Consider the following 26,462-nt stretch of genomic DNA (forward strand, 5'->3'; position numbering starts at 1 on the left):
GAAAGTGGCTAACGGGTTGCATTAGGTAGAGAATAGAAGGAAAGAAAACCATGAGAGCAATGGGACCCATAGAAGAAGAAGGAAGTTTCAGGGTACAGGGCGAGGATGTGGGGAGACCTGGGTGGACACAGAGCAGGAGCTGTTCCAACTGCCTAGTGTGCTGCTCTGAGATGAAAACCAAGGTCAGCCGCTTGCAGGTGATGTTTTCCTTTAAACAAAACAAAACAAAACTAAACAAAACTAAACTAAACTAAACAGGGGCCCTGGGTGGCTCAGTCGGTTGAGCATCCGACTTCAGCTCAGGTCATGGTCTCGTGGTTTGGGGGTTTGAGCTGCGCTGACAGGTCAGAGTCTGGAGCCTGCTTCAGATTCTGTGCCTCTCTCTCTCTCTTTCTCTCTCTCTCTCTCTCTCTCTCAAAAATAAACATTAAAAAACAGTTCCTCTTTAAAAAAATTTTTAATGTTTATTTTTGAGAGAGAGAGAGAGAGCGTGAGCATGACTGGGGGAGGGGTAGAGAGAGAGGGAGACACAGATTCCAAAGCAGGCTCCAAGCTCAGAGCTGTCAGCACAGAGCCCGACGTGGGGCTCGAATTCACACACGGTGAGATCATGACATGAGCCAAAGTCAGACGTTTAACCGACTACGCCACTGGGCACCCCCCACCCCCCACCGACCACCTCAGAAAAAACAGTTCATTTTAAAAGGGTAATGACAATAATACTGTTGTGATTATTTAAAAACAACTGTATGGTTCAGCCAGTCAAAGCAATGTTGGAGGCACCAGGTTTGAAAAGTCAGTGACACTGTATTTTGCAATACACGTTTATGGCCTTTCTCAGGAGCAGGCTTGTTAAAAAGTAAGTCCCCGATATTTGGAGGCAGACCCAAACAGCATCTAAGTTCTAAATGTTTCACACCAAATTAAGATTCAGGAGGTGGGTATCACCAGGAGACAGTGCCAGGGCTCCCAAGGAAATCAGATGAAGAGCAAATATTTTCAAGAGCTCGGGGGACTTTCTAATTACACTCGGCTGGAGAAATATCGTTCCAACAAAGGTGAATTGTCATCCCAACTAGGTAAAAACCACGACATTCTGAAGAGACATATGATCTTCCCTCATAAAAATCTTTTATTGGCACACCAGAAATATCCATTTTTTTCTAGTACAGTAGCTGTATGCATCTACAATGGCCATTCTGTGTAAACTACGTGTTACAAGTCACTAGAAATCTAATTAGCAAGATGAATTTAATAAAGAACAAGAGTAATTATGAGTCTACAGCGGCCCAGCCTTCGAGTCTCATTGGAGAGTAAATCAAATATCAAACTAGTGTTGCCCTGCAACAGAGTTTTTCTGTAGCCAAGAAACCAAGATGGACGTAAACAGGATAGCACCCATTCAATAAATTAGGTACGCTTAACTAGAAAAACACTGTAACTGATAGAAATGACCTAAATAAAGCACGAAAGGAAATAATCAGCTATTTACATATATTATTTTTTGCCAAAACTTTAGTTTGTTAGCCTTCCCACCTTACCTCTTCTATTTGTTATTCTTGTTTTTTCATGGTGAATTTCTTGGCTCACTGGCAAATGCTTAGGCAACTGATCAGGACCTCTTTCCCTGTTCTCCGTTTTCTAAAACTTCACGGCAAACTAAAGAATCTGAAAGGTAACCTGTGCGAGTCTATCTCTCTAGAGAAGTAATGAGAATTATTGTTCTGTTCTCAGTCACAGCCATGACGCACAATCGCATTTTTCTTCCACACATTGAACTACTCCAGAGAGCTGGGTTGTGCATGGCAGCAGAGTGGACGGATTGGTTATTTGTGACAGGCACAGGTACACATGGAGACAAGCGTGTTTATCCTGAGAATGGGGGTGCCGTGGACTGCAACTTCAGATCCCCCATTACTGAAAATGGGGTCTCTCTCTGGTTGCTTTTGTTTCACATTTATTTTTAAGGCTTAGTGTCATTGCAGCATTAACAAATAAGAATGCTGACGTCATTTCTGTCAAAGAAGGGCTCTGTGATGAATGGCAGCAGGTACCATAATTAAAATAGCGTTGTTGAAAAGGCATCGAGTTGGTATGTTTCTGCCGCTATGGCCAGAATGTGTAGATTTTTAGCATCGCTCTTGGAGATCTGAGAGATCTTGCCAATGAGCCTCTTTGTCCCTTGTTTATTCCCTTTCTAGTACTTATAACAATTTTGTAATTGTTTTATTTTCAGTTTGCTTTCCTATGAGAATATAAGCCCCAGAAGGGCAGTAACCACACCTGTGTATTCACCACTGTGTCTCCAGTGTCTAGAACAGTGCCTGGTCCATAGTAGGTTCTCAATTAAAAACTTGTATTAAATAAATGAACCAAATCATAAATCTCCTGGTCTGCCTATGTCTAGAGACTTTCTAGTTTGACTAGATGACCAGGGTTTCTGGCCTATCCTAATCATCCTACGTGCTGTGAACCTCTGTGTAGCCCTATGGCTAATATTTTTGTGCTTCGATGGATAGTATAACTCCTCAATGCTGCATTCGTTCTGCCCATCTCTCAAAGACTAGCTATGCAGGGCTAACTCTGCATGAGAGATAACAGGGCAAGAACCTTGTAGGAGGTAAACTGCAAGCTCCAAATTCAACTCATTCTTCCCCGGCTCTCTTTACAACCTCTTTGTCAGAAAGCTTAAGAAAAAGGTCATCAGGAGAATATTCTCTCGGTGGTACCAGTTCAGTTAGTCACCAATAACATGATCAGAAAAGAAACAAAATAGAACTCACCTACATTAAAAGAAACTTAAGTTAAATGAAAGCAAAATCTGGGAGTGGAAACTAAGTGACACGGTGGGCTGTCTAGGTCCTTTGTTGCTGGACGCGGAAGTGACGGCAGGCATCAGAGCAGGAGGGGGGTTGGAAAAGAAGGGGTGGAGCTGTGGGGTGTGAAGACACGGGGGTCCAGCTTTTCTCTCCTCCTCCCCCTCTGCTTCCGGAGTGCTCCCTCTGCATGCTGGCTGAGCTCTTGCTGTCGCTCTCTCAGGCAGAGGTGAGGACGGCCCGGCCCGTCGTCCTTAGGCTATTGATGCTCTGCTGGAGTAGAAGTCGGGGACTGGGAGCCCGGTGTGAAGCGTGACCTGGGGGACGAGACTGTGAGTCCTGGAGGCACCGCGGGAACCCTCCCGGCATGCCCCTCCCCAGGGCACAGGGCGTGTGTTCCTAATTCAACAGGGGCCCTGTTGGCTTCCTTTAACGTCTATTCTAGTAGACGTTAAAGAGAATTCTAGTAGAATTCTGCCTGTGCGAGGAGCCTGGCCACCATGGTGGGCTCCCAAATCCTGGAGACACTTGATAATATGGTTCTCATCCATCTGCCTCTTTTAAGGATCCTGGGAAGACCGTGTTCCTTATGACCGAAGACACAGGCATTGATCTGCAGGTAGCAAAGCCTGTTGGCGAGGACGCAGTGACACTGCCAAGTCCATGGATAGAGAACAGGTGAGCAGACAACCCTTCCCTTACCACTTGTCCACTAGTCACTCCCAGGAGGGTAAGCCTTTTGTATGGGAAACGAACAGGTGATTGCCAGGTAAGAAGAAACATGGGCACTTATACGGTTTCCCTGGTTCTGTGCAGCCTTGCACTTCAGTGGGAAGCTGCACGGATGAGGCTGGAACTGTTCCATGCGGGGCTGTCATCCCTCCCCTTCTCGTCCCTGTCTCCCCCAGCCCAAGAGTCTTTCTCCAGATACTCAGAACATCCCGGAAACCGCTGAAGAGCATTGAGTGCCATACTCCTGGGAAGGGGAAACAGCTGAAAATGTGGAAAACTTCGAAGGAGGTTTTTCTAAGACTCACTTCTAGGGCAATTTATGGTTTTCTTCCTTCCAAGGTAGAGGCTGACCTCTGAGAGATTAGATTTCAGCCTCCCAGAAAACCCGGTCTAGTCGCAGGAAGAGAGAAGGGCAGAGGTCACTGGGTTGCAATCACTTTTACTGCACACACTGATAAACGACAATTTTTTTTTTTAAATAGTTCCCAAGATTGCAGTTCTGAACAGAGCAAAAATCACCTGCAGTGTTTTGATTCCCAAGGCCTATGTACCTTAAGGCAGCTGTCTGCTGAATGAGGTGCACAGCTGATAATGAGAGCTCCAGGTGAGAAGGGCAGGGGCAGCCCCTCAGGGCACCCCACAGCTCTCTGATCTTTGCCTCAGCCGTGGCCCCTTGGTCCCACCTTGCCCCTGTGAGGCCCCTCATACCTTAGAAACTTTGTCCTGGTTGCTCCCTCTGCCAGGAAACCTCCACACGGCTCGCTCCCCACCCCCCTCCAAGGCTCAGCTCACCTGCCACAGCAATAAGACCTACCCTCAGACTGCAGCTGCCCGCTGGTCCAACCCCAGCACTCTCCACCCCCTCGCCCTGCCCTTGGCCTTGTCTCCCTTGCACTTATTGCCTTCTAACACATTATATAATTAACGTAGTACTTTGCTTATTATTTCTTCTATCTCCTGTAACTCTATGAGGGCACAATTTTGCATGTTTTGTTTTCACTGATAAACAACAATACTTACAGTAATTATAATAATGGTGCCTTACGTATTAAAGGCACCCAGTAGGTGTTTGTTGAGTGAATGCATGAGAAGAACCTGTAGTTTTGCCATTTGCAGTAAATCCTAAGTAAGTGGCCCACAGGCAGGGATTGTTTTCTATCCCTGTGGCATCTAATAGAACCGAGTAAGAGTGCAGAGAAGATGTTCAGGATTTCTGATAATGGTGCTAAAACTTCAGTCTCACACTTTCACTTCTGGGGTGCTTCTGGCGCTCTGCATAAGTCATTCCATCTGTTTTCATTCCAGCTGGTTCAGGGGTTTCGTTCCTACTAGGGATGAATCTAGGCCTCGGGGACGATCAATAGCAAACCATGAACAGAGTTCCAATTCGCTGTTCATTAGACTGCGTCCAGGCTTAACGAAGGGGCTGATGCTGATCTGGAATCATCTCAGTTGTCACCGTTGATCCCTTTCCCCTCTCCTTTCCTCCGTGTCTTGGTCTGGGCCTTACACGGTTGGCTTCCCTGTCTCGGGGATCAATGTACTGCCCGCGGGCAGCCTTTGAAGCAGAGCGAGCAGAAGCTGAGGTGACACCCGTGGGCGCGGTGCTTACCTGCACGTTCCTGTTCAGGCTGACGGCCGGGAAGAACAGGCCTTCCACGTTCTCGAAGGCTATGGGCCCCTGCTGTTCGTCGTTGATAAAAAATGTCAAGGTTTTCCGATTTAAGTCGAGGAGCACCCCGATGGTGGCCCCCTTGGTGATTCCTCCCTCAGTTCTGTGAGAAAAGAAAACATCACATGTCATCATTCTAGAAGCTCTCCTTTTTGTGCCAAATGTACAAACCCTTTTGACTAACCAGTGTTTCTCGACCTGTTTAAGAATATCGTTCCCCACATCCGAGGAGCATCTTCAAATATCTTTTTTCCTTAATCACCCCTCCTCACATAAAATTTTCATATCACAGATATGCTGCGTATGTTTCTGTGTTGTGTATATATCTGTGCTTTGTGAATGAAAAGAGTAACATGTTTTGCTTGCCCCCAACCCCCACACTAATTTTCACTCCCTTGGGGGGAGATAGCGCCCCCGTTGAGAATATAGAGTCAACCACACTGCTCTGCTGTTGCTGATGGTGAACTCTTTCTCAGAAGGTCTCTACCACTGAACCACAGCAGCAGAAAACAAATCAGTAAAGTGCAAGAAAAAACAAAGTAGGCTTTGGGCTATCAGAGCTCTACCTACAGCTGTGCTGTGTACTTTGCACAAATGGTGTGGCTTGAACATCAACTCCAAAATGACTTAATTTGAAAGTCAAAATAAAGAGGCACTTAAGCTAAATCTAAAGTATATGCATGAAAAATTGGATTTGGGACTTTATGCTACTCATTAAATAGAAAAAATCATTCCGGAAAGATGTTAATTTTTGGCCTGTTGAGTTTGAATTGAGAAGGCTGTCCATAAAATGACAACATCGAAGAGGATTCTCCCCTGCAAAGTGAAACAATTACGTTGTAGAAGATGGAGTGGTTTTCAAGAACCTGCACTGAAATGTCGTTTTAAAACAAAGTATGTCTTATGCTTCAGTTGGTGGTTTCTCAAAAGTCATTAACACGGATGACCAGATTTGTCTTACTGGCCACTTCCCAACTCTTTGAGGTCTAGCAACATTGAACTTCACCCTGATCTCAGCAGAGCATACAAATTGGTAAGTGTTGTTCCTCCCCCCCTGGCATGCAGAATACAGACTGTACATAGCGGTTAAAAGACAGGCTTGTACGTTGCATCTTGTTAATCACAGCTTCAACAATGACAGCACAGACAACGTGCAGTCTGCACGCAAGCAGACGTGTTCAGCTTCAAGAACGTGTTTTTTTTTTTTTTTTTTTTTTTTTTTTTGCATAGTGTGACACTTGTATTATTCTTTACTCCTTTACTCCAAAATAAAGAAGCTAGAAGGGAAAAGTAAGTGTGCTACCTCGGGGAATGGCATCAGGAATCTAGTGACTGAGGGCTCCCCCACGTGTAAATCACCAAAGGTGACCGCTCATCTACATCTAGAAGGATTTGATATCAGGTGCAAGGGCATGTATGTTCACTTTCAGCGATAGTGGACAACGCACACCTGAGTGGAGATGTATAGAAAATGTCTAAGGGAGTAGGAAGTGGAGGTCCTAAGAATCCTACTGGCTGGAGAAGGAGCAGAGATGATGTATCCAGAAAAAGGTGAGACCGTGGAGCCCACCAGCCTACCACTGCCAGACTCACTTTCCTTTTGATCTGACTGAATAGAACTCTATATTTTTTTCCTTGAAACACCAGTGAGAGCATATCTCAGGGAAATCTTTGAGAATAAGGTGGATGAGGATCCATGAAAGACACCTCTCTACTTACACAAACCAAATGATAAAGGAAGTGTAGGGGGAAAATGTGTAGCATAGATTAAATTATAATTGCTTATGATTTGCTGTTAGAGGCAAACCTAAGGAGATTTCTATGTTCTCTTTCCCCAGCAAACAAATCAAATTTATACGATAATAAGACAGTCCTACCCAAAGGAGTAGGTGCTAAAGGTTCTCAAGTTACCCAAACTGACATCCATAAGATTTAGTTTAATGAATGGCTTCTATTCTGGGCAGTGGTAGTAATAATAATCATACCAAGAAGAACAATGGCTTCTGTTTTCAGATGCCTCTGATGTGACACATTTCCCCATATCTATCTCTTTAATCTTGAGAACACTCCCACATGAAAAAATATTATTATCCTAATTTGGTGGATTTGGAGATGAAGGTTCAGAAAAACTCAATGACTTTCCTGGGAAGTTGTAGCTCGGGATTTTAGAATCCTGGGATGTTTTCCTGAAATGGATATGCATTGGAATCCTTAGTTTCCAGCCATGGTGGAATAGAACAGTGAAGGGCCTAGGAAAGTGCTCATGTCTCTGGCATTATGCAAAACATCATATATATATATATGCATGTATATATATATATATATATATATATATATATATACACACACACACACACATACATATATATATATACATATATATGTGTATATATATACACACATATATATGTATATATATATGTATGTATATGTATATATACATGTATATGTATATGTGTATATATATATATATATATATACACATAAAATAAACAAACACTGAGATGGAGAGTGGTAGAATTCCCGTGCTACCCACTGAAGACCACCTGCCTGGCTCCCTTAATGTCATCTCTTTAACAGGACTTTGAGCCTGGGCTCTCGTTTTTGACCAGAAGCCAACGTGAAGAAGGCTCGGTTTGGGGGCCGCTGGGTACCTGTTGGTGTGCGAGTTGTTGTGCATGAACCAGCTCCGGTTATTGTCCACATACATTGCCCAAGCTTTGTCGTCCTTTCCTAACATCACATCCTTCATCACGTCGATGCGAGCCACGCCGAAGGCAGGGTCAGGGTGGTTGTCATAGCGGTCTACAGTTAGCTCCCAGTAGTGGACGCCCTTGGAGAAGCCGGTCTTCCCCAGCACCACCCGGTCATCGTAGCTGCTGCAGGTCACAGTCAGGTTGTCATTGGAGAAGATGATGTCAGAGTGTGCCGAGCCGGGGTCGAAAGCAAACCAGGCCACTGGGAACAAGAGAAGGGAGTGCGGTTACTAAGGCAGACCCAGCGAGCTCTACGCCGCAACACGCTCCTGCGCGGGCGAGGAGTGTCGTGTCCCGTTTTCATGCTGCCATGCAGGAAGGAGGCTTCCGGGGCCAGAGGGGGCCCTGAGTGAGCAGACCGGGGGCATGTCCTGGGAGGTGGCACTGTCTGCACCCAGAAGCAGACGGAGGACACAAGACCGATTCAGCAGGGGTTACCTGACTCAGACTGCACTCCCAACCAGGTGATCCGGGAGTGAGGTGGCATCGATTTTGGAAGGTGCAAGTCCCTTCACCCGGTGACTGGGACAACAGTACACCAGAGACATAAAGGGAGAGGGTGCGCTAAGATGCCTGTGTAACCCTGAGGCGGGGAGGCTAGGATCTACAGTCCTAGATGGAGGAGGGATAAAACACACTGAGTGAAACCAGCAAATATCCCTTCGGCAGAAGTGCTGAAGTCTAGTCATTTTGAAAACTTCCTTAAGCGGTATTGGAAGCTTAAAGGCTGCGAAGCTGTCGGCAACACGAGCTGATGTTCATGAGTGACTGTGACTCGGACTTAAGACAGGTTGCTTTCTTTGTACCTTAAAAATAACAGTTTGCATGTTACTCCTGACCCTAACGTGTAAACTATTTTGCTGGAGCAGCAGGTATTTTGGACATCGGGTGAACACAGAATGACATCTTTGAACACATCGTTATGACTCGAGTTCTAAATGCCGCCTACCAATAACACACTCTGGAGAGATGTCATTGCTGATTTACTGAACCTGTGAGCCACCTCACATGCACTTTGGTCTTTGCTATTTGTAACAGAATAAGGTTATTCCATACCTGCCAACAGCTTTTTAATGTCAACTGTTGTCATTCCAAGTGAAAGGCATGGGAGAGAGAAATAGGAAGCAAAATTGACATTGATAAGAAAACAGGTCTCTTTTGATAGGCTAATACCAGAAAAAGACTCAATGCAGGACACTGCAAACATTACAACAGTTGGTCTGACTGGTACCTTTACCCACGTGAGCGCTCATAAAGAGTGCATTGGTGTTTAAGAAAAATGGGGGGAAATGTAACCTTCTTCTAGGTATAAAATTTAGAAGTACATTTTTCCAAGTATTTGAGAAACTTATAATAGGATTTTAATGACAATTAGACAATTTTATTGACATAAAATAAGCTGCCGCCATTTATTTGCTGAAGGAGATTGAGCATGCCAACCACAAAAGTAAAAGATGACAATCACAGTAGGTGTACTTGCCTAATTGAGAGTAAGGTGCAGATTGTGTCTCAAAATTGCATCCTATAAAGAGATACTACACATCAAAGCTATGAAACAGCAACCAGGTTGATAAAAATTATTTGTATACAACGAAAAAGCACCAGCTGAAAAGAATCACCAGAGGCCTGATTCATGAAAAACCAAAGCCCTTTTTATATTTGTTTAGTTTTCTGGATAAAAACTGTTTCTCCTTCTCTTTCAAAACGAAAAGTACATCTTTCTTTTTTCCATTTAACAAATCCTCCTCCAACTGATGCTAAACTATACAGCTTAAATTTTTATCATCTCCCCACGCTCAACCTTTCCCACTAAAATTTCCATTTTAAGAAGGCTTGCTGTTTAAAATGAGAAAAATGTGGGGTGGGAGGGAAGCTAAACAAAATAAAATACAAAATAAAAATGAGAAAAATTCACCCAATTGAAGTGGAGAAACCAACAGATCTTGATAAAACTCTGTTCTATATTACTTGTCCGTGCACTTCTAACTCTGGTGATGCAGGAAGGCCTTTGTCGTGACTTGGGCCCAAGTTAAATGACACATATATGTATAAATGAACATGGAATGTAACATGTATGTTAATAAAAGCATCTGATAATTGTTAATAATGACATGAATTAAATGTAGTAAAACAAATTACTTCATCCCCTTCTCAGATCATTTTGTTATATTAGTTCTTCTTACCGAAGGGAGGGGAGGGGGCCCTGGTGGAGGTACTATGGTCTCAGAGACATATTAGAATCACCTGTGGAACTTTTTCACCCCCTCCAAATCTTAGAAGATTTGGATACCCTCTAGCTACTCCATGAGAAACTGGGTTGGGGGGAGGAAGCAGCCTAGTTTTAAAATGTTCAAAGGTATATAAACTATAGTTTCAAGTCATGTTGGGGACTGAACTGGAAAATGCATTTTTGAGGAGCACTAGGGTATCCCCTAGAAAGGATCATTTAATTTTTTTTAAGTCAGTAAGACCCTTATAAAGTAATTTCTAAAACAATCAAATGATGATACACTGAATTCAAATAATTTTAGAATTAAGATAGCAACTTACCATAAAAAAAAGGACTAATGATTAAGTTAAAACACAAAATTGAAAGGTTATGACCTTACTTTTGGTTACTTTATTTTACTACGGGATGAGTTCACAGACAAAAGAATCAAGAATCATCTTCTCCTGACTCATGGCTGATTTTTATGTTTAATTTCCACCATTTATCACTTAAATTCCTATTCATGGGTTAGAGCATAGTGAGTACTGACCACAGGGGTTTGATTAAAGCTGAATCGCCTATCCCACTTTGGAAATAAATCTGTAGAATCCAAATAGGGCTTTTGAAAATTTTAAATGAATCATGCCTTGTGCAAGTCTTTTTCAAAACAAGTTCTCTGAAATCTTTTTACACTATTTAAAACATACCACCATACATTTAAGATTCAACGATACAATGAGCACAATGCTGTGAAATACAGCCATCACATCTCCCCAAATCCACATTTCATTTTATTCTCGAGACAGTACGTGTTACAAAGACTACAACAATATTTCAGTACATTGGACACAGGTGAAAAGAGTTCCATAACAAAGCATGTCTTGAAAGCCAGTAGTGCACAGAAAAACAATAAGAAACATACAAGCACAAAGAAAAAGGTCGTTTTAAAGGGAGCTTGAAGTCCCTGCATCCTTTTTGCACTGTCATGCTGTGGCCTTCTTCATTCCGGGATGTGGGATGAGCAAAAAGAAGAAAATAAAAAACAAAAGAAACCTTTGGAAATGTGAAATGTGCACCACGTGTATCCACGATTACAATATAGTCCTGAAGAGATCAAATAGGTCTGCATCTTAGATGTTTTCGGGTTCTATTTGCTAGACAGAGTTGATTGCACAGTAACGCATGTCTAGCTTCCCTGAAATCAGCCTGAAGCCCTGTCGCAACCTGCTTGGCTGTAGGAAACTTGGGGGAAGCCAGCCTTTTCCATGACTTGGATCTTTGGGCCTTAGGCCAGTTAAGGGTTTCTAATTTGGCTAGTGATGATCCCTCCCCTTCGCTAGGGAAAAAAAATCAGCCATGAGCCAGACCGTCCTACCAGTGAGCACGGGCTTTTGCAGAAAATACTTTCACTTTCTGCTCTCTGGTTTGCCCGTTTTGTAGGATGCATTCTGTTCTTGGTGTGTTTTTACTTTATTTTTCCAATAAAGATCTCTTGAGTCTATGTTTAATCAGACCACTATGAGCTGGATGCACTGATCCAGTCTCCCAGACACAGCTGGTTTCCTGGATACAGCAGGGTTGCAAATCTCCAAACGAAGGCCACAGCCTCCACTCAGCCAGCCTATGCCGTGCGATGCCACTGCATGTGATGACGGAGCGGGTTATCCGTGGCGGTACCAGCTTGTGCAAAAAGAACCATTTCGCTCGTCACTGTCCAATGCCATTGTACATTGACCACAGCTCGATGGTTGGGCCTTACACCACACAAACAAGAACGCCACAAAGCTCCAGCATCCAAATGCTCCTCAGACCGGAAGCAGGCCACAGACATAGAGACTAGCTCATTGCCCTCTCCATGCACATGAATGGCAAGAACAAAACAGGTATTCGGAAGATGCCATCAAGGCACAGAGAGATCAAGGGGAAAGGTCAGACGAGCTCAGCTCACCCGGTGCATTGAGAGACTGCAAAGAGGAATGCAAGCTCAGCTGGTGGGGTGAGGGTCGGAAATCAAAGTAGGATCTCCCGGGAAAGCTGGGTTGTAGATTAAGGGTGGAGGAGAAAGGACTCATTCTACGGAGCGGCAATCTTTCCGAAGGCACTGGAAAAGGGAGTGTCTGTTCTTCTGAATCTGTGTCTAAATGTAAGATCAATGCAAACTAGAGATCAGAAATCTGGTACCTGCCCGTGCACGGTTCCCCAAGACCTGCCTTACCAGTGCATGTGCACAAAGCCTCATCCATCCCGCAGGTGCCACGAGGCATTTACAAAACCAACGTGGCTTGGGGCTAGGAGGGCACTCTCAGCAGCCAGGACTCAAGAGCACGGGACACCTCAAATATCACAGACAATTGCTTTCACTTCTCCCAATTCTCAGTGGTAGAGACAGTATCTTGGAAGGTTCCCTTTTAATTCAATATTTTAGAGTTGAATTTAGAAACTTTAGAGGTAGATTTTACCCATTGATGACCAAGAGTAACACTTTACCCCTTTTGGCTACCTTGGAAGGAAGTTACTACCTGTATAACAATGGCCTCTTAAAGGGTTTTTGTTTAGGAAATGATGATTTTTTTTACCCACTCTTTGCTTTTCCATATTTTTCCCTTTTCTCTCTTATGTATATATTTCCATTTCTGAATGGACGAGATGATTTTTCTTGTGTACTAGCACACAAGACCTGCTCTTGAATAGGATAGGAAGATAGGGCTGAGCAAGTAATCAGGGAAGGAGCCTTACCTTTGTTTCCGAATTAAGATCAGACCCCAGCAATGCCACTTGGACATCTCTGGTTGTCTAATAATAAACAAACTGGGGCAGTGGTAAGGTGCGTTGGTGGCAAAAATGTCTTTATTTTCAGATACTTGGGTATGGCATGAAGGTCACTATTATATTAAATAAAGACTTACTGATTATCCGACCTGGTTTTAGAAGGGCTTATTAGATAGTTTCTCTAAATTGCTAAAATCACTCCTTTCTCTTTTGTCAAACGAGAGCTGGTTCTATGCAGCAGGGTGGTCTGGTCAGAGACAGATATTTTATCAATTGGGGCCTTCTTAGAACATAGTTTGACAATAATAATTTAAGAAATAGACACGGTACAATGGTAATATTCTCTGTCCAAAAACACCAAGCAACCATCTTTTCATTGAAAAAATAATTTTGTTTTTGCGGCCAGAGGATGTTCCTAGGGATACTTTTCTGGTTTGAGTATGTCAGCATGCTTCTCATGTTGAACATACCCTTAGCCTATCAAAATACTATTGTGGACATGTTCAAGCCAAAATAACTGAAGTGTGTGAGTGTGTGTGTGTGTGTGTGTGCGCGTGCATGTGCATATAACAAGATCCTATTTGCAAAGCTCAGAATAAGGGGATTGGCTAGTTTCAGTTGAAACTGCCAAGAGTCAGTCGCATTTTAGTTTCTGAATTTACAATATTAAAATTAGCTTTTCGGGCTTTACTCTTATCCTTGGGGAATTTTCTTTTTAAGAAGTATAAAAAGATCCCAGAGAAAAGGAATTGCTATCTATGGAGTTAAGGTGTTGTGTTCCCAATCACAATGTATCAAAATTTCTTCAACCTAAACTTCATATAATTTCGGTGATTTGACGTACGTGGTCATTTCTTGGCTCAAAAATGTTAAATAAGAAATGATTCTGATTCTATAATTGTCTCAAGGGGGAACTAGTCTTTAATGGAAAAATTTTGAAATACAGCACCACAAACTGACATGGGCTTCGTTTAGGAAGAGAAGGCCATATTTATGTCAGTAAAAGATTTTTCATTAACAAGAATTTGCTTGGAAATGTATTTTTCACCAGGTGGTAGCAATCAATTCATTATATTGAAAATACTTGTTGCTTTAAAAATTAAGGGAAAGGATATACAGAGTAAAATGAATTCCAGAGTACATTGAAACTCCAGGTCATCATCTGAAAACCAAGGAAGAGATGTATACTGAATCCAGATCGCAGGGACCATACCCAAGCCATCATGAATCGTACTCACCTTTCCTATTCTCAGTACTGAGTTGGTGATGGCACCATTCTGTGGGGTGGGGGCTGTGAGTAGCTGTGGCCATTCATACAATCAACAACTTGACACTAAAATAGTTATTGCTTTTCTATCCTCTTATGTGTGTCCATTATATTGATGACCCAATTTTCCTTGACCTCTCTCACTCTTGAACTATGCCCTCTCTTCAGGCAAGCTTATTTAATATCCAACCATTCCATCTCTGTCTTTTTCCCCCCCACCAATGGCCTCCCATACTCTTCAGCTGGGCTGATGTTCTCTAAGGAGAGTCTAAAAAAATTTCTTACCTCGTTGTGAAAACTTTCCAAATGAATTACAAGAGAGAGAGTGTTTTCCACCTGATCCCAGCAGGCCTAAACAACAGTGCCCCTTTATGCCCTTCCCCATGGGCACATAGTACAAATGTTTGGTCAGTTGCCTCTAGGTCATCTATGTTACCTGATGTTATCTTAGATTACAGGAGTCTTAGAGGAGGACGCTTCTTTCGGTAACGTCTAAGGAGCAATCATCATGCTTCCCCTTGAGATATCCTGGGTGGAAGAACTCATTGCCTCTGGGCAGCCCCTCTCCAGTTTACAGTTACTGCTTATATTGCTCTGGATATTCCTCTTTGGGATCTTTACTCATCAATTGTAGCATTACTATCTGGGGCCAAGATAGTTTTAGTTCTTCAAGTATTTGAGGGGAGTCAGCAAACCCCTTTAAATCTTCCCTTTTCTGGGCTAAATAGAATCTATTTCCAACCCTTGTTCTATGGTATGGATTTCAAATCTTTACTTTCATTGTCTTGCCCCTCTGGACATATTCAAAAACATGAACCAAAGACAATATGACAATATTGGGAACAGTATTGCCACTCCCCGGTTTAGCCAAATCACACAACTCACAATGAATATACACACAGCTATGCAGGAAGGATGTACATCCTCCTCCCTCACCTCCTCTTGAAAGCACAACTATTGAGATCTGGAGAAAGTTTCTTAGTCATCAGTATTCTATTAGCCAAGACAAATAGGAACAAAGTTAATCTTTTTTTTCCCCCAAAATACATGATATGGAAGCCATGTTTCAGATCATAGCTAATATGCAGGATTATTATTATTATTTTTTATTAAAAATGTTTAATGTTTATTTATTTTTGAGAGAGAGAGAGAGAGAGAGGGAGAGACAGAGAGAGAAGCAGAGAGAGAGGGAGACACAGAATCCGAAGTGGCTCCAGGCTCTGAGCTGTCAGCACAGAGCCTGATGTGGGGCTTGAACCCACGAACTGTGAGATCCTGACCTGAGCCAAAGGCAAACGCTTAACTGACTGAGCCACCCAGGCACTCCACAGGATCATTACTATTAATTTTTAATGTATATATCACTAGAGAAAGACACGTAGCGCCTTAAAAGATTTTTAATTTCTTGTCATGTTTCATTCTATGCAGTAATCTGTCTGCTGAAGAGTTTTGCTGAGTAAAAACAGTTTATCAGGAAAGGCCAATGGAAAGAGCAGTAGAATGTCAGCTGAATACTGTTATGGTAACTCTAGGCACAGCTGAATCTCTGTGGTGGAGACTGTGGTCATAATGGGAATGCATCAAGACACAATTTCCATCAATTCTATCAAAGACCACCATTTTCCTCTTGCCCTTGCCTAGACTGTTTTCCCTTCCCACCCAGCATTAGCTGGATTCAGGAGTTGAGGCCTCTGTTTTAAAGAAGCAGTTAAGAATTATCAAAGCAAAGATCAACTGGGGATCACACTTATTATTTAATGACTTTTGGGTTCAAGGTGAAAAAAGAATGTGTAGGTACTGTACTCCTGTTTGGCTTAGTGTTTATACTTTTTGTTGCTGTTGTTCATTAGTTAATATTTACCGAACACCTACCATGTGGCAGACATTGTATTAAAACTGAGCAGCTATGAAACATGAAGTTGGCAAACTGACCACAGGAAAAATAATAATTTAGAGAAAATCTTCTAGAGGTAGAATTTCTTGACTGATTCCAACATGTACAGAGTACGAAAGATTTCTGTAGTGTGGTAGAATATTTTGGAAATATTTCTCATCAGTCTTTGACGTATTATTTTTGGAATTCAAAGAGGAAAAGCAAACTGACAGGTCTTCCTTATGACAGTGTATGCTAATCCAGTTTCTTTGTGACTGGTAGAATTCTTGGTCATCTTTTTGTCTGGTAGCAAACAGCTTCATAACTTGGACAGCCCTTGGGTGCTGGGCTGACAAGACAGTTATATTTCAAAGCACAGTAAGGCAGAATATGTCAGTAAGAACTGCACAAATGGCATTAAGCATGAGTTTCAGTTCAATTATAAACCATCTGTAAAATAATTTGCCTTCTTTAGGAGACAAAGAAATGAATGAAGGAGGCTGAGATTCCTCAAATGATCTAATAAGCATCCAAAGTCACAATTATGTCCAACTGGCACATAACTTACAATGAAAGGTGGTATTTAAGCTCTCTTAAGTGTGGCATTAATTGCAACTGGGAAGTGAGAAGCAAATATGTTTTGAAAAATTCCTTCTAAGGGAAGAAATGAAATAGTCTCTTACCACTCCTGGGACAATTGCGTACTTTGTCATCAAATCTCCACTCCAATTTAGAATTATATCATGGAGCTATTTATAAGTAACTACCACCAGAAGAACCAAAAATTCCTATATTTCAAATAGATACAAAAGATCCCAAAGGACTAAACTGCTCTCCAGAGTGTCAACTGCAAAGCATATTCCCCAAAACCAAAGACAGGGTCTGGATCCAATTCAGTTCTATGGAAAAATTCAGAAAATTCCCTGGGATATCATGCATGTTGTCAACATTGAGAGGAACAAGGTATCTCTCTTTTCTGGGTTCTGAAACCTATCATGCTTCTCACTTTGGATTTTGTAATATCGACCCGAATTTGTTCAAGTATGATTTACCTACCTTGAGGATTTTGTCCTGGAAATGCACATTCTTCTAACTAAATAATGTTTTGGGAGCTCTGATGCTTTGAGTGAGGAGAAATAAAGCAGAGGCATAGGAAAAAATGTCTCCAGTGGACAATATACTTCTCCCTATATGACCCTTTATCAACTATTTTCTATTATTGTTGAATTCTCAGTATCATAGGCAGATCTTTAAGACCTATTAAGACCCTTGGAGGAGGGGGGAGGTGTCTATGCCTGTTCATAGCATTTTCTGAAACAGTTAACAGATTTCACAAGTACTTTTGAAGACAGAAACCATATAAGAAAACCAGGGGTACAGATTGTAAAGAACTTATAGGTTATCTGCTCTAAGTCTCTAGTTTTGGAGACAAAAACAAAAACAAAACCACCCCCCTAAACCAAGAAGCCTCCCCACCCCCCTTCCCAAATACAACAACCACAAAGCAAAAACCCCTAAAGTCCAGAGAAGTTAAGGGACACATCCCAAGTCACACTGCCAGTTGTGGTAGGACATGATAGGGACCTAGGCAGGATCAATTCTTGGGGAATAATACCTTGGGAGTGACAAGGCCATTGTTTCTCTTTTGTGCCTTGGAAATGCACAAAAAGGTAAAGTCTATGCCACAGGCCATGGGCACATGCCAGTGGTCTCAGAGGTGGCCAGGCTTTGTGCAGATGAACCTAATATATCATTCTCCAAATCCTGCACCATACTGTGTGAGGGTGAATCTTTCTTCTCTAAACGGAGCAGTTTTGGGGACTGGGGTGGTTAGGGATTGAAAGGCAAACACATCATCCTCCCCTTCGGGATTTTGGTCATGGGGAGTGGGTGAGCAGAGAGTTTCCTGTTGTTGTTCTTCTGAGATCAGATGAGGGTCCTTTTCCCTCACAAGGTTACAGCTTCTCTGGGGTGGAGGGGGGCCGGCGGTTCAAGACATCAGGATTTAAGAGTGCAGTACTTACATTGGTCCAAAGTCACTATAAAATATCTTCAAAGAGATTCTGGACAGATGCATCTGGGGCTACTCTGGGGTCATATTCTATTTCTACCACTGAATATTCTTTGGATTATTTCCTTTAATGTGCAGGAGAAGGAGCTATCACATTAGAAGGGGGAGTATGATGCTAACAATCCAATGCGGGGGCGGGGGGATAGACATTTTGATGTTATGAATAACATCTTCTATGCCCTCTTTTAGAAAGCATTTTCTAAGATGTAATTTTAAGAATCTTAACCCTTTCATTATCATTACACAAGACAATCCTGAAAAGTGTTGAGGAAATGGCTCCTGTGGACATTCAGCTAAGAAAATGCTGGAGAGCATCCTCTAAAGACTGAATCTCTATCACTATTTACCTTCTCTCTAGTTTTCTCACAATTGAAATCTGGAGGGTTGAGAGCTTTTGTCAAGAAATGGCTCTGTGGTTTCAACCGCACAAGAGCTCCAAGACCCAGACCTCATTTGGTAGGATCTTTCAAGGACCTTGAAAAGGTGACTCTGACATTCCTTTTTTTCCCCCAAGCAGTGACCTGTCACTGCCAGCCAAGAGCATACTCTAGTACCAACAAAGGAGAAGGGCCTCTCTAGGGAAGCACTCACTCCGGGGAGGAAAGAGGGGGGAGCTAGTGGAAATGCAGAGACAGAAGAAAAGGACAGGACTTGAGTAGGAGCTTGGATATGACGTTGGAAAGGACAGCCTCTTCACACCTCCTTCTTAAAGGACGAATGTTATTTTTTTCACCAAAATTCTAACATGACTGTTTGAAAGTGTTAAAGTCCATTTCTGGCTGGGGTTTCTGGATGAATACATGAGACAGCTATGCAGTGCTGTTGCATTTTGACAAGATGTTTCACACACTTAGCAAACAGATTTAGGATAGGGTTCCCTCTTTCCTCCCTTTTGGTTGAGCGCAAATAGCACTGTTCTAATGTCAGCACCAGAGTGCACTACACTGGGCATTGCAGGCCGAAGGCCCGGGTTTGACATATCACTTAACCTCTGGAAGGCTCAGTTTTCCCAAATGCAGTGTGAGATAATAATGCTAATACTTCCTCCTAGAGTGTGGTAGGATTCCAGTCCTTGGAATCTGTGAATACATTACCTTACTGTCAAAAAGAACTTCACAGATATCATTACGTTAGGGATTTTGAGATGGAGAGATTATCCAGATGGGCCCAAGATAATCACAGGGCTCCTTATAAAAGGGAAACAGGAGGTTCAGAGTCAGGAAGAGATTCAAAGATGCTACACTGCTAGCTTTGCAGATGGGGGAAGGGGCCAGGAGCCAAGGAATACAGGTGGCTTCTAGAAGCTGGAAAAGGAGAGAGAACAGATTGTCCTCTAGAACTACCTGAAGGAATGCATCTCTGCTGTGAAATCCACTTAGGATTCTGACCTCAAGAACTGTAAGGTCATAAATATGTGCTGTTTTAAGCTACTAAGAGTGTAGTAATTTGTTAGAGCAGCAACAGGGAATTAATACACAGGGTAAATGTGGAATATTGCAGCAACAGAACAGGAGAAGGGTTTAGACATGACATTAGCAGTGGGCACGAAGGTGCAGTCTGGAATCTAAATAGCTGTCTTAGAGTGAACAGAAAAAAATTCCTAGTTTTTCCTCAGAAGCTTAGAATGAAACATAGAATGGATAGTTTTTATACAATTCCTCCACTGGATTTCAGTCTCCTAAAAATACTTGCTGGCTGTCGTGTTGCTGTCATTTTTCATGGACTCTTTTACTGGACAATGTAGAAATGAGGCAGTTTATTGCAATAGTTTTCTCAGTGTATTTTGTACTGTGATCCCATAAAGCCTTCTGAGAGACACCTAATGCTCATTATGAAGGGTTCCAGATAATGTACTTTTAAATGTTAGATGGAAATATTTTTAAAATTCATGTATGCTTTCTTCCTTAATCAGAACCCAAGCCACAGAATGCTCTCTTTTGACTCCCCCCTCCTCTGGGTCTGTTCTCAGTTTTCTGTTACCTTCCCTGATCACCAACCCTTGTCTCTTCTAATGTGAAGATCCTAGTCTGCTGTGGTCTTCCCAGCTGGGTCAAGGAGCTCTCGGACTTGTGTGTAAAGTAAGAGTAAGCAAGAACTGAGGGAGACCAGGGGCCCTGCTGTAAAGACACAGGAGTGTCTACGCCTGAACTTTGTTGCCCACCCCCCCCCCAACCTTTTTTTTTTTTTTGCCAGTAAGAGGTCATTGTCACTTCTTGATTGTAAGATGACCATCTAGATTTCAGGGTGGATATCTTAGTTCTAGAAAGGTGAGATACCATAGTTTTCAGGCACTCTTGAGTCAGGTGCCATGGAGTTCAGGAGGGAGGAGGGGTGGAGCCTATAAACTCCAGGGCAGGGGCCATGTCTCATGCATCTTTGTGACTCTGGGCCCAGCACAGTGCCTGACAAAATTGAGGTGCTCAATTAATGCTTTTGAATGAGTGAGGTTTCTTTATCATAGCCAGCTCAAGGCAGACTTTGAAGTTTTTGCCTTGCATACAGTTATTCCCTGTGTTTGGATTTCTGTCTCTCTACTCTCTGGGAAGTCTTCTCTCCTTTTTAGATTATATTCATTTTCCCTGCAATATGTTGTAACATATTCCATGTAGCTCTTAGATGTAAAACAATTGAGATATTATTTCCATGAAAATATAAATTTCAAAAGCCCTGTTTGAGAAACACTTACTTTTAGGGGGCTGCTTGTTAGTTGAAATTAAACTCCAAATAGAAGTAAGGTGATTTTAAAAAACGGAATGGCTCATACATTTCTGGTGTAAAATCTATCTGGAAAGCAATTTAGAAACACAGATCAAGGGCCTTAAAAATGTTCCTACTCCTTAGTCCAATAATTCTAATTCTAAGAATTTGTCTAAGGAAGATAATCTTTTTACACAAAGATTTGTGTTGGAGAGTATATACTGAGTACAGAGTGCCACCCTTCATGTTCTAATTTCCCCGAAGGACTCCCACCTATGCTCAGACTGTGTGAAGCAATTCGCTCGCAATTCTCTCCTCTGAGAGGTGGGTCAGAGAGAGACCCTCTCATTTCAGCCAGTTAATAGTTATTTGAGCCCCAGGAATGTTACCTTCGGTCTATTTCATTTTCTCTCCAGATTAAAGAAAAAGAAAAAGGTAAGTCTGTTTAGTTAGGTAAAGGGAAAATAGGGAAACATCAATAGGAGGTTTTCCTATTCTGTTCTCAGCCTTGCCTAGAAAATTTTTTTTGTTTCAGGAGGAGTCTCCCACATAGAATAAGCCCCAGAACTCTAGTAGGAACAAGGCCCTATTACATAATGGCTACTCTTTTGCAGATAGTTTCAAAGACTGTGACACAGCCATGGTGGCTATTAAATGGGTTACTTTAAAAATATATACAACTGGGGTTGTGGTGCTTATTTTAAAATTTCATAAAGATTCTTAATTGCTTACAGTTATATTTCTTCTTCAGTCGGGGGGTAATTTGGTTTAGATCTGCAACTGGCTTTATTTGCATGGCTGTTTTAGGTATATTTCCAAGAACTCTGCTTTCAGGGAACTAACCACATTTGAATTCATCCAATAATGCATTTTCCTTTCCTTGTCTCTTTTAATAACACATTCTTTATCATTTCCATTGAATTACATTATTTTCATTGTTTTCCTGATGAATCCCCCCCCCCCCCGCCGCATACAAATTATGTCTTCCTACTAGTCCTTTTTCCTTCCTTCGCAGGGTTTATAATAACTTGTATGTACATAACTAGCCGTGTGTCTGTGTTTTTCAGGACCATCTCTCTTCCTAGACTGTAAGCTCATGAAAGCAGGGACGACATCTACTCAACCCTCTAAACTCACAGCGTAACAGACAGTGAACATTTACCAAACACTGCCCAATAAATACACAGAATTGCTGTCAGAAAAAATGGTCAGCATTTCTAACAATGTGGACATGTGATCTCCCCTGCATAATGTTACCTGTAAGTCAGCAGATGGTTTTATGACAGTTCGAACAGTATAAGTGATAAGTGATTTAAACCTCGGACTAAATGCATGTAAATACAAGTCAGACTTGCTATCACATATGAAATAATACCCTTCTGTAATACAGATTTTTGTTTTGAAACTTGGAAAGGGGTTAGCTCTTGCTACGAAGACCGCACAAGATTTGTTACAATAGAAAGCTAAAATGAACCACCACATCACCCCCAATAGCAGCAAAGAAAAAAAATGTTTTCCAAAGCAAACCTTTCCAGGAGCTGTAGGAAGTAAGATTAATAGAGGATAATATAAGTTCAGTTAATGTATTGATCTCTGTCAATGGCATTTTTCTCACTGATTTCTAAAAAAAAAACAATATATATATGTGTGTGTGTATATACACACACATATATATATATATCTACATATGACTCTTTAATTCTCTAGGTTTTCTCTATCATTACAAGGTTGATCAAATCTTTTTTTTTCTTTTTAATTGGCCATTCATGATATTTTTTTTTCTTGCTTTCTAAACCTTGTCTCACCATTTGAATGGATTAGAATGAGGGAGAAACAAATAGAACAAACCAAAGTTATGGAGAAAGTATGTGTGTGAACTTTATTTCATCATGAGAAAATCACTTCTGGGCAGTAACAGAGAATACTGATATCTACAAGATGATAAGGTTTTCTTTGTATTTAGATACATACCTTATATTTGTACACAATATATAAAATTCATGGAGGAAATTAATTTCTACAGTACAGTTTCTTTGTTGGAAGAGGACTTGTTCCGTTAGTTTCTTTTAGAAAATGACCCCCAGTTCTGTGACGGGGATCGCAGTTCCAATCCTGGAATTTATTAGACACCATAATCTTATGAACATTAAGAGAAACTGAGAAACTACATCCTCCTGCAGGATGAAAAGAGAAACGTGAATGCTCAAGCTGCTATGCTAATAACTGATTTTAGCAGAAGAATATGATTTCCATGATGGATTATGAGTAGAAATAGGAGGTCTCATGACACATATTAGCAACATTGCTGCAAACTGGCTCCCTGCTCTGATGGCATGCACTTCACTCTTCAATCAAACCGCCTTGTACGCCTGGTACGCACGTGGGAAACGAGGCCATCATCAGGAAGGGCCTTCTGCCCCGCATCAAGGCAACTCTTGAGGGCTTTAGCATTTAGCATGGTGCTTTGGGAAAAGAGGCAACTGCTCTCAAGCGGATAGGTCATCCCAGAGAGAAGTTGCTAACGTGATCATTCGGGAGGCTGCCGCTGCCACATCCCCATAACCCGACGGGAATAGGTCACGCGGCCATTTTCCCTTCAGCGAATCCTTCTCTTCGAATACCGTCCCTCACAGACTTACCCCTGCTCCCCAGGCACGGTTTGTATGGCTAGGGACCTGCCAACCTTGCTGTGGGATTTGAAGTTGTGCTTGTTTTTAACCATGTGAACCATTTTAAGGGTGGCTGGCACATGCCAAGGTCTGTGGGACGTGGGAAAAAAACACCACCACAGTTCTTTTAGCTAACATCTTGAATTTGAACAAAATCAACACAATTATAGTTCTGCAGACGGAGGTCATGGGGGAATGCCGGTGGGGGGGTCACTTCTGTGATTAAAATGACACCCAGGGGGTCTGAAAATGCTTTGGCACCAACCACAAATACCTCTTCATAGGTTTAATTTCATGTGCTGTGATTGCTTTTAAAATGAAAATGTTAAAAGCCTCAGAGGTTATACCTGGTCATCAAATTCAAGCCCTTCTTCTGAGGGGAATGGCTTGCCTTTGATGGCCAAACTATTTACAGTACAGCCAAGAAGCGAGTGTTCGCTAGAGAGTGACCTTGTGTGGTGGCCCTAAGGTGGCCTGACCAAGCCTAGAGGGACGGGCAAAGGTGAAAATGGCGAGGTAATGCGGAGTTGCTGGTCACTTCCTGTTTGGTGCCCACAGGAAGCCTCAGTCCAGGCGCCGCCGGCCTCGGCTTTGGGTGAGATGGAAGCGGTCCGTGCTGGGGAAGCCAGGAGTGGCCAACAGGCCCTCTCTGAACAGCTCTAGCACCCACACCCACTGGAAACATGTTCAGTCACACAAATCCACAGCTGGAAAGAACCTCGGTCCCACCCTCAGAAACAAGCAAGCACTACAAAGCAATTTAGAACCATCTGGGCAAAACTGGCAAGTGATGTGTATCGTGGAGAATGGGAGCCTGCCCTAGAGCCTAGATACATTTGTGTCACACACCGGGGGGGACATTCAGGCCTTCATTTTTCAGCTTCTTCAACTGCAGCTTATTTAGAATGTTATCAAAGGAAGCCGACGCCCCAGGCCATTTGAACTGCTGCTGTGGACTCTTTGGTTTGATCACATCCACATACCATGGGCTCTCTAACGGCAGGAGAGGAACAGCGGCCTTGTGCCAGAATGCAGAGCAAGTCATGGAAACACTTGAGAATGTGGGCAGTGGTGGGGTTACCTCCGGGCTTGTCAGCCATTTTAGATGCCTCGAAGTTCTCGCTCTGAGGGATACTGCTGAAGGGCCTTACCCTCAGACGTTTGGAGGACCAGGGTCTTGCTGTACTGGCTGACTCCTGTTTTGTTGAAGGCCTTGATGCGAGCGTTGTATGTGCTGTTGAAGTGAAGACCGTCCACGGTGCACATCGTCTCCTTTCCAACATACACTTCCTGAGGGTCAACAAATAACAGGCCACCGTTTAACGCCATCTCCCGTGAGGGGTTGGGGAGGCACTGTCGCTCAGAGGTTAGGAGCAGGCATTTTAGTGTCAGCCTGATCTGGTTCAAATCCTGTGAGATCCTAAGCCATTTAATTGACCTCGTTTCGTCTCAGTTTCCTCATCTGTAAAACGGGGACAGTAATGCCCACTTTATGAGGTTGCTATATGAGCATATATGGAGGTCATGTGTGCAAATTGACACAGTGCCTTACATTTAGCATGGGCCTCACACCTTAATGAATGCCACTTACTAGTGGCTAGGGCTTAAAAAATTAAAACTGGGTGCTTTAGTTAGCATTATGCATACTATTATTAACTTGGCGTTTATAAATATGTTATACCTACCGAGCTCTTTATCCTTCCGTGAGATTTTTAAAAACTGGTTTGAAAACATGAGGGTGGTCTCTGCTATGTTTATAACTCCACTGGTAATTTCAGAAACTGTCACAAAGACTACCCTCAAAGTCACAGGAATATCGGTTTTATCGTGGTACAGAGGGAAGGGGGAGGAAACAGGGGCTGGAGGAAGAATGACATTTCAAAGGCTTAAAATAAATCGTAGCATAATGCATCTTTAGCATAGGTTAGGCATGTGCCTCCCTCTTTAGCTGTATGCTTTGCAACATTATGCTGATGTAATGAGTAAAAATAATTTGTATTCCAAGCACAGCCTTAAAATGACAACTGTCTGGTGGGATACTAACACGACTGGGGTTGGGGATCCTGGCATGCTGAGAATTGCATACGGGTTGTCTAATTGACTCTTAACAAAAATGCATAAGGTACATGTTAATATTATCCTCATTTTCCAAATGAGGGGGTCCCGAGGGCTCAACGAGGCGAGAAATGGGCAGTCACACAGCTAAATGGTGGAGTCCGGATATGGGTGCACGCAGTCTGACCCCAGAGCTTACAGCACTGCATCCGCTTTCTCTGAAGAAGCGTAGGGCAGTTTCTACTCAGAGACTCCATCATCCATCTTTAATGGTTCAAGGAGAACACAAGCCTCAGTTGAAGGGCAGGCAGGCCCTGCCAGGATGGTCTGGCTCTAGGAGACATGGGGAAGCTTGGCCTGAGACCCCACGGTGGGCTCTCTGAGGTGGTTAGTGGCCTTGGTTGACAAGTAGCAGGTTCTCTGCTTACCCGAAACTGACCACCGTTGCCGTCATCCAGCTCCAGAATGTAGCCTTCGGCAGGCACCGTGGACAGAGGTGGCTGTTTCCAGGACAGTGTGGCGCTGTTGTTGTGAGTGCAACACTCCTCCAGCTGCAGGATGGGGGTTGCTGGGACTGGAGAGGAAGCTAAACAGAAATTAGTGTGACCCTGGTTTCTGTTGAGCTGCAAACATTTCGGTGTCTCAGAATGTTAACATCCCCCTGATCAACACGTGGCTCCACTAAGTAGCTGGCCCAGGGACGACCTGAACTGGATCCCTTCCGGAGTCTCCAGGAGTGGGGATGGTTCCTGAGCTGCCGTGCTGCCTTCTCCCAAGCTGGTGGTGGGGCTTCCTACCTTAACTGGAGGGGAGACAACTGCTCTGTTCTCGCCCCCTTGAGGACTGAAGACATCATCCCCAAGGGACACGTTTTAC

General features: G+C 42.8%; 1 protein-coding gene across 9 annotated transcripts in view; it reads right to left on the bottom strand.

The window, feature by feature from the left end:
• Window positions 1–1,109: 1,109 nt before the first annotated feature.
• Window positions 1,110–26,462, bottom strand: part of TRIM9 (tripartite motif containing 9) — a 111,136-nt gene continuing 85,783 nt past the window's right edge. Inside the window, exons 6-13 of one of the 9 annotated variants that reach the window (XM_019451830.2) lie at window positions 26,015–26,160; window positions 24,683–24,821; window positions 12,134–12,322; window positions 9,457–9,498; window positions 9,033–9,056; window positions 7,875–8,178; window positions 5,161–5,323; window positions 1,110–3,133 (exon numbers count right to left, since the gene is read on the bottom strand). In XM_019451830.2, the coding sequence (XP_019307375.1) occupies window positions 3,071–3,133; window positions 5,161–5,323; window positions 7,875–8,178; window positions 9,033–9,056; window positions 9,457–9,498; window positions 12,134–12,322; window positions 24,683–24,821; window positions 26,015–26,160 (1,070 nt within the window). In that variant the 3' untranslated portion in view covers window positions 1,110–3,070. Of the gene's footprint in view, window positions 3,134–5,160; window positions 5,324–7,874; window positions 8,179–9,032; window positions 9,057–9,456; window positions 9,499–12,133; window positions 12,323–24,682; window positions 24,822–26,014; window positions 26,173–26,462 lie in introns of all 9 variants that reach the window. The other 8 variants (XM_019451831.2, XM_019451829.2, XM_019451834.2 and 5 more) reach the window with 8 other exon arrangements.

The sequence above is a fragment of the Panthera pardus genome, unplaced genomic scaffold, assembly GCF_024362965.1.
Source record: "Panthera pardus isolate Hobbes unplaced genomic scaffold, ASM2436296v1 HiC_scaffold_24, whole genome shotgun sequence".
Taxonomy (NCBI): domain Eukaryota; kingdom Metazoa; phylum Chordata; class Mammalia; order Carnivora; family Felidae; genus Panthera; species Panthera pardus.